Source organism: Salvelinus alpinus, chromosome 9, assembly GCF_045679555.1.
Source record: "Salvelinus alpinus chromosome 9, SLU_Salpinus.1, whole genome shotgun sequence".
NCBI classification, from domain to species: Eukaryota; Metazoa; Chordata; class Actinopteri; order Salmoniformes; family Salmonidae; genus Salvelinus; species Salvelinus alpinus.
Window position 1 is genome coordinate 65,933,626 of NC_092094.1, and position 15,214 is coordinate 65,948,839.

Genomic DNA, 15,214 nt, shown 5'->3' on the forward strand with positions numbered 1-15,214 from the left:
TGTAGGCTTAGGCCCCATAAACCTGGCTCTAAACTCTGCCATGAGGTAAACTTCAGATGGAAAACAGGCAGCGCTGGGTGGATGGTGGCCCAAAGCATTGTGGGGGGGGGGTAGAGTGGCGGGCTAATAATGGCATTTTTTGGGGCCCGTGTGGAGTGTTCGGTGTACACGCAATGTGTGGTGGCTGGCTGGCTGTTTTTCGGTCGATGTGCTCTTCTGGTCTCGTATAAATAGGGTGTTATCTCTCTCCCGCCCGGCGTTGTTGGGACTGTGTGTGATGTTGACCAGGCCTATTTTTAGAACAAGGGGAATCATGTGTCTGACAGTCTCTCCCTGTGTGTGTGTCATCTCAGGCAATTATAAAAATCACTTGTGTAACTCATTTTCCACAGTGACTCGACATAATTCCTACACCTGGATGGACAATAGATTAAGAAGTGGTTGTCTGTCTTGTATCTGTACAGAAGTTATGCTTCCCGCGCTGCTCGATTTACAATCCAACCCTCTGTCATTTGATGTCTCAAAGTTTGATTTGATTCAAAAGAGACACTTCCTGTGAACAGTTAGTTGGCTATGTAATGGGTTTGGCATGGACCCAGTGACCACCTCTCTCTCTCTCTCTCTCTCTCTCTCTCTCTCTCTCTCGATGTTATACCTCTCCCTGTCTCTGTGTGAGTTCAGAAACCAAAGCTGTGGCTTGTCTATGAAGGACAGCCAACCACTGTAAGATGTGTCATTTGCCACAGCTCAGGCAGCTTGAGCGAAGTTGGACCATCTGATGGTGAAGCCAGGTCAGGCTCTGACATACAGTGCGGGATGTTTTTTTGTTGAATTGTGACGTAGCCTAGCCTACAACCTTGCTTACCACTGCCATGACGACCATTTGAAAACTCCCGAGTTCGTTTTTGTAATCCTATTTAAAGCAGAGACCTCCCTATCTATAGGCATCCATTTATTTTGGAGTGGGTTTGAAGAGTCTATTTTATTTCGAGTTGTCTGTCTCTTTGTCATTTCTATGACGAACCTTTTCCTTCCTGTGGTGACCTGTATGAGGGCTTGGTATCATAGGAATCTATTCCAAAGAAAGAGCTTGGAACCTTTTTAACCCAGATTTTTTTTATTTCTATGGTTGGTAACTGTCTCTTCTGTGTCATCCGTGGGGTTTGTGGCACCAGACTTGCAGGGAGACAGTTGGGCTGAGCCCAGGAAGTGCGAGAACCACATGCCTCTGCAAAGTGGCCCAAGTGGAAAAACACGGCTGTATTTATACACTGAGCGAAGGACGCACCCTTTTTGATGTGTGCCATGGCTGCTGGTCCAAATGACACCCTGTTCCAAGTGTTTCCCCTGTATTCATTTAGCATCATTTTTTTGTATTACATTTCTTTTATCATATTTTGGGGAGAAAATGTGGTTTCTTTCTGAAGAGAAAGAAACCAAATATGTCCCAATGCAGGAATTTTAGAAAGCCACACCCTCTGCGACAGCGGGGAAAAGTGTTTTGTTTGCTGGGCCCGGGGTGCCACGTAGAGTTCACCAGGCAACAAAGCATTGTCTAGTTGAGAGAACAGGCCCAAGTCCGACTGACTGGACGGGGGGGGCTGGGAGATACTGTGAATGTGATCCACACATTCCCAGAAATGACCTCTCCCTCTGTTAAGGCCAGTCTCCACACCCTCAGAGTTAGGTTGGGGAGGACAGAGGGAGCTATTAGAGAGGGAGGAACTCAGACTGACATCTTTCAGCGGGAGAGACAAAAATGAGTAGGAATGGGAGACTGAGGGAGCGATTACTCGGGCCCAGTGAGGGGAGGTAAGGAGCAGCATCTCACTGTTTCCTTTCTACTTCTACATTCCCTCAACAGTGTCTGCTCTGCTTTTTATTTTCATTTTTTCCTCTCTCTCCCTTTTTTCTGCTGGAGTTGGATGAGGTTAACGCTACCCCGAGGGGTCAGCGAGGGTGGGGATAGAGGGAGGAGGAAAGCGGAGGAGAAGTCTGCCACAGACCTCAGAACTCTCCTTGTTGCATTCCTCTGGGTTCATGAGTGGCCTGTTTCCCTAGCCTAGTGACCACACTTTGACCTCTGAACGCTGTAAACTGACCTCTTGACAGGCAATGTCTGGGCAGGTTTCTCTTTCTCCTTGTTTCCCTCTCTTTTGTAAAGGAAGCGTTCTCATCCACTGAGACTCGTCCAGCTGTTGTTGACTCTTGTTCTTTCCAACCCCCGGGGGTGCATCTCTAGTGGTATTAGTCTCGTCTTACCTTTTTGTACTGTAACTGTAATGATGAAGTGTAGGCAGATTCCCAGAGGGCGGTTTCCATGTTGCTTTTCACCTGTCCTGTGGTTTCAGAGCAGTGTAGATGCAGGAGAGGAGACAAGGAGCGGAGACAAGGAGAGAGAGAGCGAGAGAACTCAGGACTTTTGTATTCTACATTGTTGATTGTGTGTGTGTGTCACACAGCACAAGATGAATGGATACCCGTTTTAAAAAATGCACGTAACATAATCCCATTTCAATAAAGTGTGATCAATGTTGCTCTTCTTCCCGGACAGGCAAGGAATAGATTAGTCAAACTGACACTTAGAGGGAGGAAGACTTGTGGTCTCAAGCTGTTTTTGGATGTCATCTATATGTGAATACAGGGAGGAAGTGAAGGGGGAGAGCAGGGAGGAGGAGGAGGGAGGAAGTGAGAATCCCAGAGATGAGTAGGCTATTGTATTAGCTGCCTGCTGCTCCCATGCACAACTAACCCCTTAGAGAGAGAGAGTGGAGGAGAAAGGGAAGGTGGAGGGAAAGGAAGGGTGAAAAGAGAGGGAGTGGAGGAGCACAGTGGACTGAGAGCGACCGTAGGGCAGCCGGTGGATTGGAGAGTCGGTGGATAGTGAAAGCAATAAAGGGAGAGGAGGAGGAGCTAAGGCCAAGTCAAGTGCGCACTCACTCAAGTGAGGGGCGTTTACTGGGGGTCGTGAGGACTTGATTACCAGATAAACTGGGCCTTTAGCCCAGCAGAGCCATAGGCAGTAGGTACAACACTGGGGCACCACTATATGGGAAAATACACCTACATCTTCTCATTCCCTGGTTATTTATATCTTTTTTTAAATGTAACCTTTATTTAACTAGGCAAGTCAGTTAAGAACAAATTATATTATTTACAGTGGCGGCCTACCGGGGAACAGTGGGTTAACTGCCTTGTTCAGGGGCAGAACAACAGATTTTTACCATGGCAGCTCGGGGATTCGATCCAGCAACCTTTCGGTTACTCGTCCAACACTCTAACCACTAGGGTGCCCCCTGCCCTTTTTTTGACACCTGCAGATACTGTAGATGGTCTCGAATACATGCTGGTGCTCCTTCTTCCAGAGATAAAATCCCAATTTCATCTTTACTTGGTCCTGAAGGAAGCAGTGTAGACTCAGGTTTGAGTGTTTCATCCCTGGGCATGGTTGTAGCGTACATGCCTGCTGATTGAAAAGATCACATCTCCTCTAGAGGATTTTGGGAAGGTGTCCTCTCACGCTCACTGCACTCCCTCTCTCTTTCCCACTATTTTGTTGCACTCTTTTTCTCTCGCACACTCTCTCCTTTCCTCTTCGTCCTTTCCTTACACTGCCTCTCTTTCTCCTCTTTCCCCTCTGTCGCTCTCTGCTCTCTCTCCCTGTCTTCTTCCTTCTCTCTATCCCTTTCTACCTCCTCTCTCTCGCCGTCAGGGCGCCTGAACTTTAAAAATGGCAGTGCCACAGAGCCGCCCGCCTGTGGTCCCCATTAGGTGACATCTCTGTGCTTTCTAAACAAGGAGTTTGCCTTGCCTCGTTCCTAAACAAGCCTCCGGACTCAGGACGTGTCCCAAATGGCACCCTACTCCCTATATAGTGCTCTAATTTTGACCTATGGGCCCTCGTCAAAAGTAATACACTATATAGGGAATAGAGTGCCATTTGGGACACGACCTTTGTTTCTGTGACAAAGCTGTGACCTCTGGAGAATACTGTGTACTGTAGTATTATTCTAGCATTTATTAAGTATTTATTTATTCCCTCTCGTCATGTATCAGAATTAGAGATGACTACAGTAGCCTACATCTGCCCGGCCTGTTATGTTTGACCAATGACGTAAAGGGTCACACAAACATGCACACATCCCGATCCCTAAACAGGAAGTTAACCCCTGGGCTGACTGCAGTATCCTCTACTCTTACAATACAGTCTCCTCTATTCTCGGTGGCGGTCAGGCCTGAGCCCCACAGCTTCGACCCGGAAGTATGTATAGCCTCTGTCCCAATCTGATAGGAATGACGCAATGTTTCTGAGACGCATGCTTCTCACGGCTGCAGTGCTGAGACAACAATAGGCTTCACGACCCCACAGGGTAGGTATAGCAACCACACTGCCTAGGGCTCAACTAACTACCCACCCACTCTCGACTTCTAGATATTCCTTTTATTGTCCGTTCTTCCTTGGATGTTATCACTGATTTTAGGCATGATTGGACAAGTGACCTCGAGGGAAATACCACATGGCTTTCACCTGTCCATTCATTTGTAAAATGTGATTACTTAGAGGGATGCACTTTTTAAAGAATTTGAACGTGGCGATTTTAACAAAATAGGAAAATAAAAAGTGACCTCTTAATCGATCTTGTCCGTTATCGCCTCTCGTTCCTCCATCCACCCCTTGCTTTCTCCGTCTGCCCACCGCCATGTGTGGTTGTAAACAGGTTGTTGATTATGTTCCTGTCAAGTCCTGTTTAAGGGTGGGGGGGAAGGCATCTGGATTTCCTACAAGCAAAAGCAAGAGCTCCCACAACATAATTGTTTTGGAATAACTGAATGACTTATTTCCCTTCCAGCTCCCACAATATGTTAGGGATACGTTGAGAATCTGTTGGGATGTGAAGAGAGAGTGGCTTTGCCTGGAGTTCTATCGAGCCGAAGGCCAAATCCACCCTGCCTCTTTTCTTAGAGAGAACGAGCTAATACAAACACCATGAGTCTATCCCGGGCTTCACTCAGCCCAGCGCGAAAGGCAATTGCAGAATATTTCCACCGAAAGATATTGTGTGGAACAGAATTGATGTTCTGACTTGCTGGATAAGGGATCGTCCCACACACATTTGCTATCTGCAAAATTCAAATTGTTGCACCATCCTGAATAAGCGACAGTTATGTTGTACTGTAGATTGCTGTACTAACCCTTCCTCTCTCTTCCTCCCCCAGTGGTGATCAGCCAGTGGCAGGGCGAGCCCAAGGAGCGTGTCATCTCCCTGGTCCTCACCCACCTGCCCCTGCTCAAGCCGGGCAACGTCGAAGCCAAGGGCGAGTACATGCGCCTTCTCCCCCGCATCCTGGCACACACCATCGACCACGGCCGCCACCTCGAAGAGTCACGCCAACTCCTCTCCTATGCCCTCATCCACCCGGCCACCTCGCTGGACGACCGCGCCGCCCTCGCCCTCTGGCTCAACCACCTGGAGGAGCGCGCCGCTGCCCGGGGCGACTCGTTGGAACGGCCACCCCCCGCCCCGGCCTCACTCCATCAGACGCCCCCCTCGACACACTCCTTGTCAGGGTCCAGTTGGAGTTCCTCAGGGAGCCACCTGGGTCAGCTGTACCACCACCAGCGCTACGGCTCGGATGATAGGCTCAACGGCTGGCAGGGGTCCAGGGACTCGGGATTGGGCAGTGGTTGGCACCAACAGCAGCAGGGGCATGGAGGGTGTGAGAATGGCGGGCACCTGGCGCTCTACCCATCCTCGTCGGTGCCTGGGAGTATCAACACGGTTGGCACGGGCGGCAGCAGTGAGTGGCTCTTTCTTTTTCGATTTCCTGCTTTTTGTAGGTTACGTCCCAAAAGTCTGACATAGCTTCCTTTCCTCGTGTCTTCTCCTGGTTGACTTTCTTTCTGGATCAGCACTGATCTGAAAGCAGTCCAATTAATCGATCAATTTGAATTCATAAAGCCCTGTTTACACCCTGTTTGCATTACAGTAGTATTCTGGCTTATCCTGCAAAGAGCAAGTCGTTAAGTTTGAAAAGCTACTCAGGCTTTTCACCGTCAGTTGTGTTGCATGAAAGGAGACGAGGAAAGGAAGGCCGTGTCGAGCCGTGGCCTCCTCCACCGCTGATGGTTGTTTTAGTATTTGAAGACTCACACTCTTAGCAGCATGCTCAGCAGTTGCATGCGCTTAATCAGGGTTCCTGAACGCTACTGACAAGAGGGTGGTCTTTATTAAAGGGACTTAACTCACCTCCGGACTGTTTGAAACGATAGTTTAGTGTGATTTACAATGACATTTTACACCTCTTTAGTGTATTAGCAACCGTTTCAAATAGAGGGTCTTCCCATTTGACCAGACCTGGGTTAAAATACATTTGAAATATTTCTAATACTCTTTGTATTTTCTTTATCCAGTCTGGAGTGCCAGGTGGCCGGGTTTTGCAGTTTTGTGACTTCTATTGGTTCCATTGGGCCAGGCAAGCTCAATCAAGCCCAGCTGAAGTATTTGAATGAATGTTCAGATCGAGAAGTCATGCCTCTTTGATATGGAGAATAAGGAATCATGTCAGCTCTATTTGTGATATTTCTATCTGCAACGATTTCTAATAGGACTTAAACCCAAGTCTGACCCTAACCCTGTAGGTCTGAAGGTGCCATTATCTGTCATCGTCCAGGTTATCCTTCCCTAGCTTCTCATGTTATTCTTTTTCTAGATCTTTTTCTCTCTGCATTATGGGAAGGGCCCGTAAGTAAGCATTTCACTGTTAGTCGACACCTATTGTTTACTAAGCATATGACAAATCAAATTTGATTCGATTTTTTTTGTACTAGAACATTCTAGATCGGCCATATCGGGAGCCAATGAGGTCAGGCCGTCACATAGGTAAACAGACTCCAAACAAACCCACCCAGCCAGCCAGTAGCCACCTCTGACAAAGGAAAGAAAAATGTCTACCCGCCGCGTTGAAGTCTAAAACGGTAGGTGGGTGTGTAGGCCCTACTGTGCTCCAGCACCCCAAAGCCATTCAGATTGAACATATCTGTGGTTAGAGCAGGATATTTCCAGCCGAAGAATGCAATGGTCTTTTTTTTTCTCCAATGAAGGAGACAGCTGAGGATATAAATAAGGACACATTTAAAGCTCCGGGCCCTGCACAAGATCCTCTTTTTATTTTTGACTAGGCTTGGGAGTTTCAGCAGTATGTCCATCGCACAAAGGAACGATTTCACAACTCTAACCTAGAGTTGCCCTTCTTTAAGCCAATGGTCGGTCACTGTGGGATTAGCCAGCCAATCAGCGAGGATGTTGTCTGAATTGCTGAACGCAATTTGGGTTGGGCACAACTTTGTAGAACGTTCAGATAGAGATACGTCACGTACAACAAACATGCCTGATATGTAGAATCATGTCAGCTCTATTCTATTCTATTTGCAACAATCCACAATGTTTGCTTACTGAATGTGGCCCTAGTAATCATCACCCCAACGCGAGTAAATTTACTATCAGCCAAAGTGGTCAGGTTAGAAAGAATTTTAGCTTATACCCACATTAAGTAATTTTCTCTAGTTTGATTTTATATTCAACCATTTCAACCAGTGAAGTCATTGGACTGTTCTAGGCTACCCAAGAAGTGTTTAGGAATCCCCATCAAGATCTGCTAAGTATTTTTGCGGCTCCCGAGTGGCACAGCGGTCTAAGGCACTGCAGCTCAGCGCTAGAGTCACTACAGACCCTGGTTCGATCCTGGGCTGTATCCCATGGGGCAGCGCACAATTGGCCCAGCGTTGGCCAAGTTAGGGGAGTGTTTGGCCGGGGTAGGCTGTCATTGTAAATAAGATTTTGCTCTTAACTGACTTGCCTAGTTAAATAAAAGTTTAAATAAAATGTATGTATATATAGTTTATAAACAAAGGAGTTGTAGATTATGGCGAGAAAGTTTGTATAGAAATATTCCATTGCTTAAAAGTCCCTAATTTGGAGACTGGACCCAAAAAATCATTCTTCCCCAACAATGAAATTGGGTGGGAGGGGAGGGACTATGTAATGTAATAAAAAATGAAAAGCTGAAATATCTTGAGTCAATAAGTATTCAACTCCTTTTTTATGGCAACCCTAAATAATTTCACGAGTAAAAATGTGCTTAACAAGTCACATAATATACTGAACGAATATATAAGCGCAAAGTGCAACAATTCCAACGATTTTGCTGAGTTACAGTTCAAATAAGGAGATCAGTCAATTTAAATAATTAGGCTCTAATCTATGGATATCTCTTGACTGGGCAGGGGCGCAGCCACTTGGGCGCCAGGCCCAGCCAATCAGAATAATTTTTTTCCACCCAAAAAGGGATTTATTTTCATCAGCTGTCCGGGTGGCTGATCTCAGACGATCCCCGCAGGTGAAGAAGCCGGAAGTGGAGGTCCTGGGCTGGCATGGTTACACGTGGTCTGTGGTTGTGAGGCCGGTTGGATGTACTGCCAAATTCTCTAAAACTACGTTGGAGGTGTCTTATGGTAGAAAAATGAACGTTTAATTCTCTTGCAACAGCTCTGGTGGACATTCTTGCAGTCAGCATGCTAATTGCACACACACTCAACACTTGAGACATCTGTGGCATTGTGTTATGTGACAAAACGGCACATTTTAGTGGCCTTTTATTGTCCCCAGCACAAGGTGCACCTGTGTATTTTTTTATAATTTTTTATCACCTTCATATGCCACAGCTGTCAGGTGGGTGGATTATCTTGGCAAAGGAGAAATGCTCACTTAACAGGGACGTAAACAAATGTGTGCCCAATATTTGAGAGAAATTAGATTTCTGTTGTGCATATGGAACATTTCTAGGATCTTTTATTTCAGCTCATGAAACATGGGACCAACACGTTTATATTTTTGTTTTGTTGCATGGACTTTTATGACTACCTCAAGTCTGTACCCCACACATACAATTATCTGTAAGGTCCCTCAGTCGAGCAGTAAAGTTCAAACACAGATTCAAATACAAAGACCAGAAAGGTTTTCCAATGCCTCGCAAAGAAGGGCACCTATTGGTAGATGGATAAAAAAAAGTAGACATTAAATATCATTTTGAGCATGGTGAAGTTATTAATTACACTTTGGATGGTGTATCAATATACCCAGTCACTACAAAGATACAGGCGTCCTTCCTTAACACATTTGCCGGAAGGAAACCACTCAGGGATTTCACCATGAGGCCCAATGGTGACTTTAAAACAGTTAGAGTTTAATGGCTGTGATAGGAGAAAACTGAGAATGGATCAACAACATTGTAGTTACTCCACAATACTAACCTAAATGACAGAGTGAAAAGAAGCAAGCCTGTACTGACTAAAAATATTCTAAAACATGCATCCTGTTTGCAAAGAAAATGTGGAAGCAGGTAACTTTATATACGGACTACAAAGTGTTAGGGGCAAATCCTATACATCACATTACTGAGTAGCACTTTCCATATTTTCAAGCATAGTGGTGGCTGCATCATGTTATGGGTATGCTTGTAATTGTTAACCACTGGGGAGTTTTTCAAGATAAAAAATGAACTTAATAAAGCTAAGCACAGGCAAAATCCTAAGGAAAACTTGTTTGTATGCTTTCCACCAGACACCTGGAGATTAATTCACCTTTCAACAGGACAATAACCTAAAACACAAGGCCAAATCTACACTGAAGTTGCTTACCAAGAAGACCGTAAGTTCCCGAGTGGCCAAGTTACAGTTTTGACTTAAATCTATTTGAAAATCTATGGCAAGACTGGAAAATGGTTGTCTAGCAATGATCAACAACCAATTTGACAGAGCTTGAAGAATTTTGAAAATAATCATGGGGAAATGTTGCACAATCCAGGTGTGGAAAGCTCTTAGACTCACAGCTGTAATTTTGACTGGTACTGTATTTTGACTGGTACTGTAAGTATTCACACGGTGCCAGTCAAATACTTACAGTACCAGTCAAAAGTTTGGAGACGCCTACTTATTCAAGGGTGTTTCTTTATTTTTACTATTTTCTACATTGTAGAATAATAGTGAAGACATCAAAACACATATGGAATCATGTGGTAACCAAAAAAGTGTTAAACAAATCAAAATATTTTTTATTTTAGATTTTTCAAAGTAGGATCTTGCCTTGATCACAGCTTTGCACACTTTTGTCATTGTCTCAACCAGCTTCATGAGGAATGCTTTTCCAACAGTCTTGAAGGAGTTCCCACATAGAGTTGAAGTCGGAAGTTTACATACACCTTAGCCAGATACATTTAAACTCTGTTTTTCACAATTCCTGACATTTAATCCAAGTAAGCATTCCCTGTCTTAGGTCAGTTGGGATCACCACTTTATTTTAAGAATGTGAAATGTCAGAATAATAATAGAGAGTATGATTGATTTATTTCAGCTTTTATTTATTTCATCACATTCCCAGTGGGTCAGAAGTTTACATACTCAATTAATATTTGGTAGCATTGCCTTTTAAATTGTTTAACTTGGGTCAAAGTTTTGGCTAGCCTTCCACAAGCTTCCCACAATAAGTTGGGTGAATTTTGGCCCATTCTTCCTGACAGAGCTGGTGTAACTGAGTCAGGTTTGTAGGGCTTCTTGCTCGCATGTGCTTTTTCAGTTCTGCCCACAAATTTTCTATCAGGTTGAAGTCAGGGCTTTGTGATGGTCACTCCAATACCTTGACTTTGTTGTCCTTAAGCCATTTTGCCACAACTTTGGAAGTATGCTTGCGGTCATTGTGCATTTGGAAGACCCATTTGCGACCAAGCTCCTTCCTGAGCGGTATGACGGCTGCGTGGTTCCATGGTGTTTATACTTGCGTACTATTGTTTGTACAGATGAACGTGGTACCTTCAGGCATTTGGAAATTGCTCCCAAGGATGAACCAGACTTGTGGAGGTCTACTATTTTTTTTTTTTTATGGGCTTGGCTGATTTCTTTTGATTTTCCTATGATGTCAAGCAAAGAGGCACTGAGTTTGAAGGTAGGCCTTGAAATACATCCACAGGTACATTTTTTGACTCAAATGATGTCAATTAGCCTATCAGAAGCTTCTAAAGCCATGACATCATTTTCTGGAAGGCACAGTCAATTTAGTGTATGTAAACTTCTTACCCACTGGAATTGTGATACAGTGAAATAATCTGTCTGTAAACAATTGTTGGAAAAATGACTAACTGACTTGCCAAAACTATAGTTTGTTAACAAGAAATTTGTGGAGTGGTTGAAAAACAAGGTTTTATTACTCCAACCTAAGTGTATGTAAACTTCCGACTTCAACTGTATATTATTTAGTATATGTAAATGCAAGATTAAATCAAGAATAGTCTGATGGGTGACCAATATTAGCCTATCACTTGTGAATGATGCCAATCATAAGAAACAGTGCCTTTTTATTTGCTACTTTTTCTAATCATAGTCGCCCACCTCATGTAGCTTAGCCCATATGCCTACATGTTTTATGAAGGATTGTATCACAACTAAAGTGGCCAAATTACTTCTTAAAATTGAGCACATTAATCCACTTTACAAGTGGTGTAGAGACTAACATAAGCACCGTGTGAGTTTCAAGTTTGGGGAAGATAATTTTCACCATAAAAGTGCACCTTTTTATAATAAAAGCATTACATGCATAATTGCAGTCACTTTTCATAAAGGTGTTTTCCGCTAATGAAACATTAGCGCTTATAGCCTACTACCATGTGCGCATTGCTGTGCTTATAATGTGAAGAAATATCTGAGTAGTTTAGCAACATTTTAAGCTAAATGTTCTGATCTGTTGCGTCAGCCACATTGTGTGTAAAAAAAAAAAAAAAAAAAAACATTGCTTGTGGTTGTATTCATTTGGAATCTATCGCATCCAATAACTGTCCCAGACTGTTTGGAATATTTCTAGAATAGAATAGGTCGACTTTTGTACTATGGGTGATAGTAGATTGATAGGCTAGTGCTATTGCTGTTCATTAGGCCTACTCATCTTGTTAGCTGACAAAGTAAATGTGGACACTTCTTCCAATATCTTCAATATGCACCTCGGAATTGGATAAGAACGTGTGCAGTTGCATCTCCGATGTGTCTGTCTTCACTTGTAGCCTGTGAGGAAGACCCGATCACAGTGATTGAGCGTGCAGCACTCAGGGAGAAGGGCACGCCGGCACTGGCCGCAAAAGGCATGGATTGTTTTAGGGTGCATTACGGCCACACCATTTTTTTATGTATTTCTTTTTTTTCTTTTTTTTTGAACCTTTATTTAACTTAGTGACACAAAGGGGATGCTGCTGTTAAATTCTGGGAGTTATCAAGGGTTTGTCAAATTGTGAATGAGTGATTTTTGATTTAGTGTGTACAGCCTGCGCAAAAAAACAACAACATGCCTTTCAAGCGACTTTTTTCAAATCATCATTAGAGTCGCATGTATTAAATGTATTAAAAATCAAAACATATAGCCCAACGTTTGTAGAACATCTAAAGTTACATTAATAACTCTAAATTAAACATTTAGGAGTACCTATTTCTTTGTTAACTTTGGGGCGGCAGGGTAGCCAAATGGTTAGAGCATTGGACCAGTAACCGAAAGGTTGCAAGTTCGAATCCCCAAGCTGACAAGGTACAAATCTGTCATTCTGCCCCTGAACAAGGCATTTAACCCCCTGTTCCTAGGCTTATTGAAAATAAGAATTTGTTCTTAACTGATTTGCCTTTGACTTGCCTCTGACTTGCCTTTGCGCACTCCCTCAAAACGTTTGGATATTTTCTATTTCATTCAGCTTTGTTCAATTGTTTTCTTCATACTATAAAATAATGCCACAGAATTCTAAGCAAATCTTGTCTGCTAAATGAACTAGTGTAGCCCACAGCCATTTGGCATAGCCAGATCAGGACCTAACATAAGGACAACCGGCTAGCCAAAAAAGCCCATCAGCCACTCCCTGGGCTACAATACCTATTTTGCCAACTGGCCCGGACCCCCGCCAACCCATCACGACTGGACCACCGACGTGATTTGCCCTAGGGGGTTTTCTCAACTGGCTCCGCCGTCGCATCGTCCCCTGAATGCCCATCCGTTAGCCTGCTAACCGCGGCCTGCTAGCTGTCCAGAGCACATTGGACTGTTAGCTTAAGAGGCCCATCGGAAAAAATTCTTTGGCCACCTATTTTGCCAATTGGCCTGGTTTACCACACGGAGCCCTGCTGATCTGTCTGCCGACGTAATAGCACGGGGGGGCCACAACAGACTTTCGTCCGTCGCGACGTCCCTCCAAGGCCTCTCTGATAACTTGCTAGCTGCCTGAAGCCACTCACTGAACTCCTTTGATTCACTCGGCTACGCATGCCTCTCGCTAACGTCAATATGCCTTGTCCATTGCTGTTTTGGTTAGTGAATATTGCCTTATTTCACTGTAGAGCCTCTAGCCCTGCTCAATACCCCTTATTTAACACTTTTAGTTCCACCTACCACACATGCGATGACATCACCTGGTTTAAATGATATTTCTAGAGACAATATCTCTTTCATCGTCACTCTATGCACAGGTTTACCCCCACTGTATTCACATCCTACCATGCCCTTTACATTATGCCTTGAATCTACTCTACCGTGCCCAGAAATCTGCTCCTTTTACTCTGTTCCGAACGTACTAGGCGACCAGTTCTTTTAGCCTTTAGCCGTACCCTTATCCTACTCCTCCTCTGGTGATGTGGAGGTTAATCCAGGCCCTGCAGTGCCTAGCTCCACTCCCATTCCCCAGGCGCTATCTTTTGTTGACTTCTGTAACCGTAAAAGCCTTGGTTTCATGCATGTTAACATTAGAAGCCTCCTCCCTAAGTTTGTTTTATTCACTGCCCTAGCACACTCTGCCAACCCGGATGTCCTAGCCGTGTCTGAATCCTGGCTCAGGAAGACTACCAAAAATCCAGACATTTCCATCCCTAACTATAACATTTTCCGACAAGATAGAACTGCCAAAGGTAACGGCGTTGCAATCTACTGCAGAGAGAGCCTGCAGAGTTCTGTCATACTATCTAGGTCTATGCCTAAATTTTTTTAGCTTCTACTTTTAAAAATCCACCTTTCCAGAAACAAGTCTCTCACCGTTGCAGCTTGCTATAGACCACCCGCTGCCCCCAGCTGTGCCCTGGACACCATATGTGAACTGATTGCCCCCCATCAATCTTCAGAGCTCGTGCTGCTAGGTGAACTAAACTGGGACATGCTTAACACCCCGGCCATCCTACAATCTAAGATTGATGCCCTCAATCTCACACAAATTATCAATGAACCCACCAGGTACAACCCCAAATCCGTAAACACGGGCACCCTCATAGATATCATCCTAACCAACATGCCCTCCAAATACACCTCTGCTGTTTTCAACCAAGATCTCAGCGATCACTGCCTCATTGCCTGCATCCGTAATGGGTCCGTGGTCAAACGACCACCCCTCATCACTGTCAAACGCTCCCTGAAACACTTCAGTAAGCAGGTCTTTCTAATCGACCTGGCCCGGGTATCCTGGAAGGATATTGACCTCATCCTGTCAGTAGAGGATGCCTGGTCATTCTTTAAAAATGCCTCCCTCACCATCTTAAATAAGCATGCCCCTTTCAATTTTTTTTTAACCAGGAACAGATATAGCCCTTAATTCTCTCCACACCTGACTGCCCTTGACCAGCACAAAAACATCCTGTGGCGTTCTGCATTAGCATCGAACAGCCCCCGTGATATGCAACTTTTCAGGAAAGTTAGGAACCAATATACACAGGCAGTTAGGAAAGCTACGGCTAGCATTTTCAAGCAAAAATTTGCATCCTGTAGCACAAACTCAAAAGTTCTGGGACACTAAAGTCCATGGAGAATAAGAGCACCTCCTTCCAGCTTCCCACTGCACTGAGGCTAGGAAACACTGTCACCACCGATAGATCCACGATATTTGAGCATTTCAATAAGCATTTCTCTACGGCTGGCCATGCCTTCCACTTGGCTACCCCTATCCAGGTCAGCCCTGCACTCCCCACAGCAACTCGCCCAAGCCTCCCCCATTTCTCCTTCACCCAACTCCAGATAGCTGATGTTCTGAAAGAGCTGCAAAATCTGGACCCCTACAAATCAGCCAGGCTAGACAATCTGGACCCTCTCTTTCTAAAATTATCTGCCGAATTTGTTGCAACCCCTATCACTAGCCTGTTCAACCTCTCTTTCAT

The 15,214-nt window shown here is 44.6% G+C and overlaps 1 protein-coding gene across 4 annotated transcripts in view; it reads left to right on the forward strand.

The window, feature by feature from the left end:
• Positions 1-15,214, forward strand: part of LOC139530502 (protein Smaug homolog 1-like) — an 87,288-nt gene that overhangs the window by 39,441 nt on the left and 32,633 nt on the right. For all 4 annotated transcript variants that reach the window (XM_071326983.1, XM_071326984.1, XM_071326985.1 and 1 more), the window contains exon 3: positions 5,218-5,799. In XM_071326983.1, the coding sequence (XP_071183084.1) occupies positions 5,218-5,799 (582 nt within the window). The remainder of the gene's footprint in view (positions 1-5,217; positions 5,800-15,214) is intronic.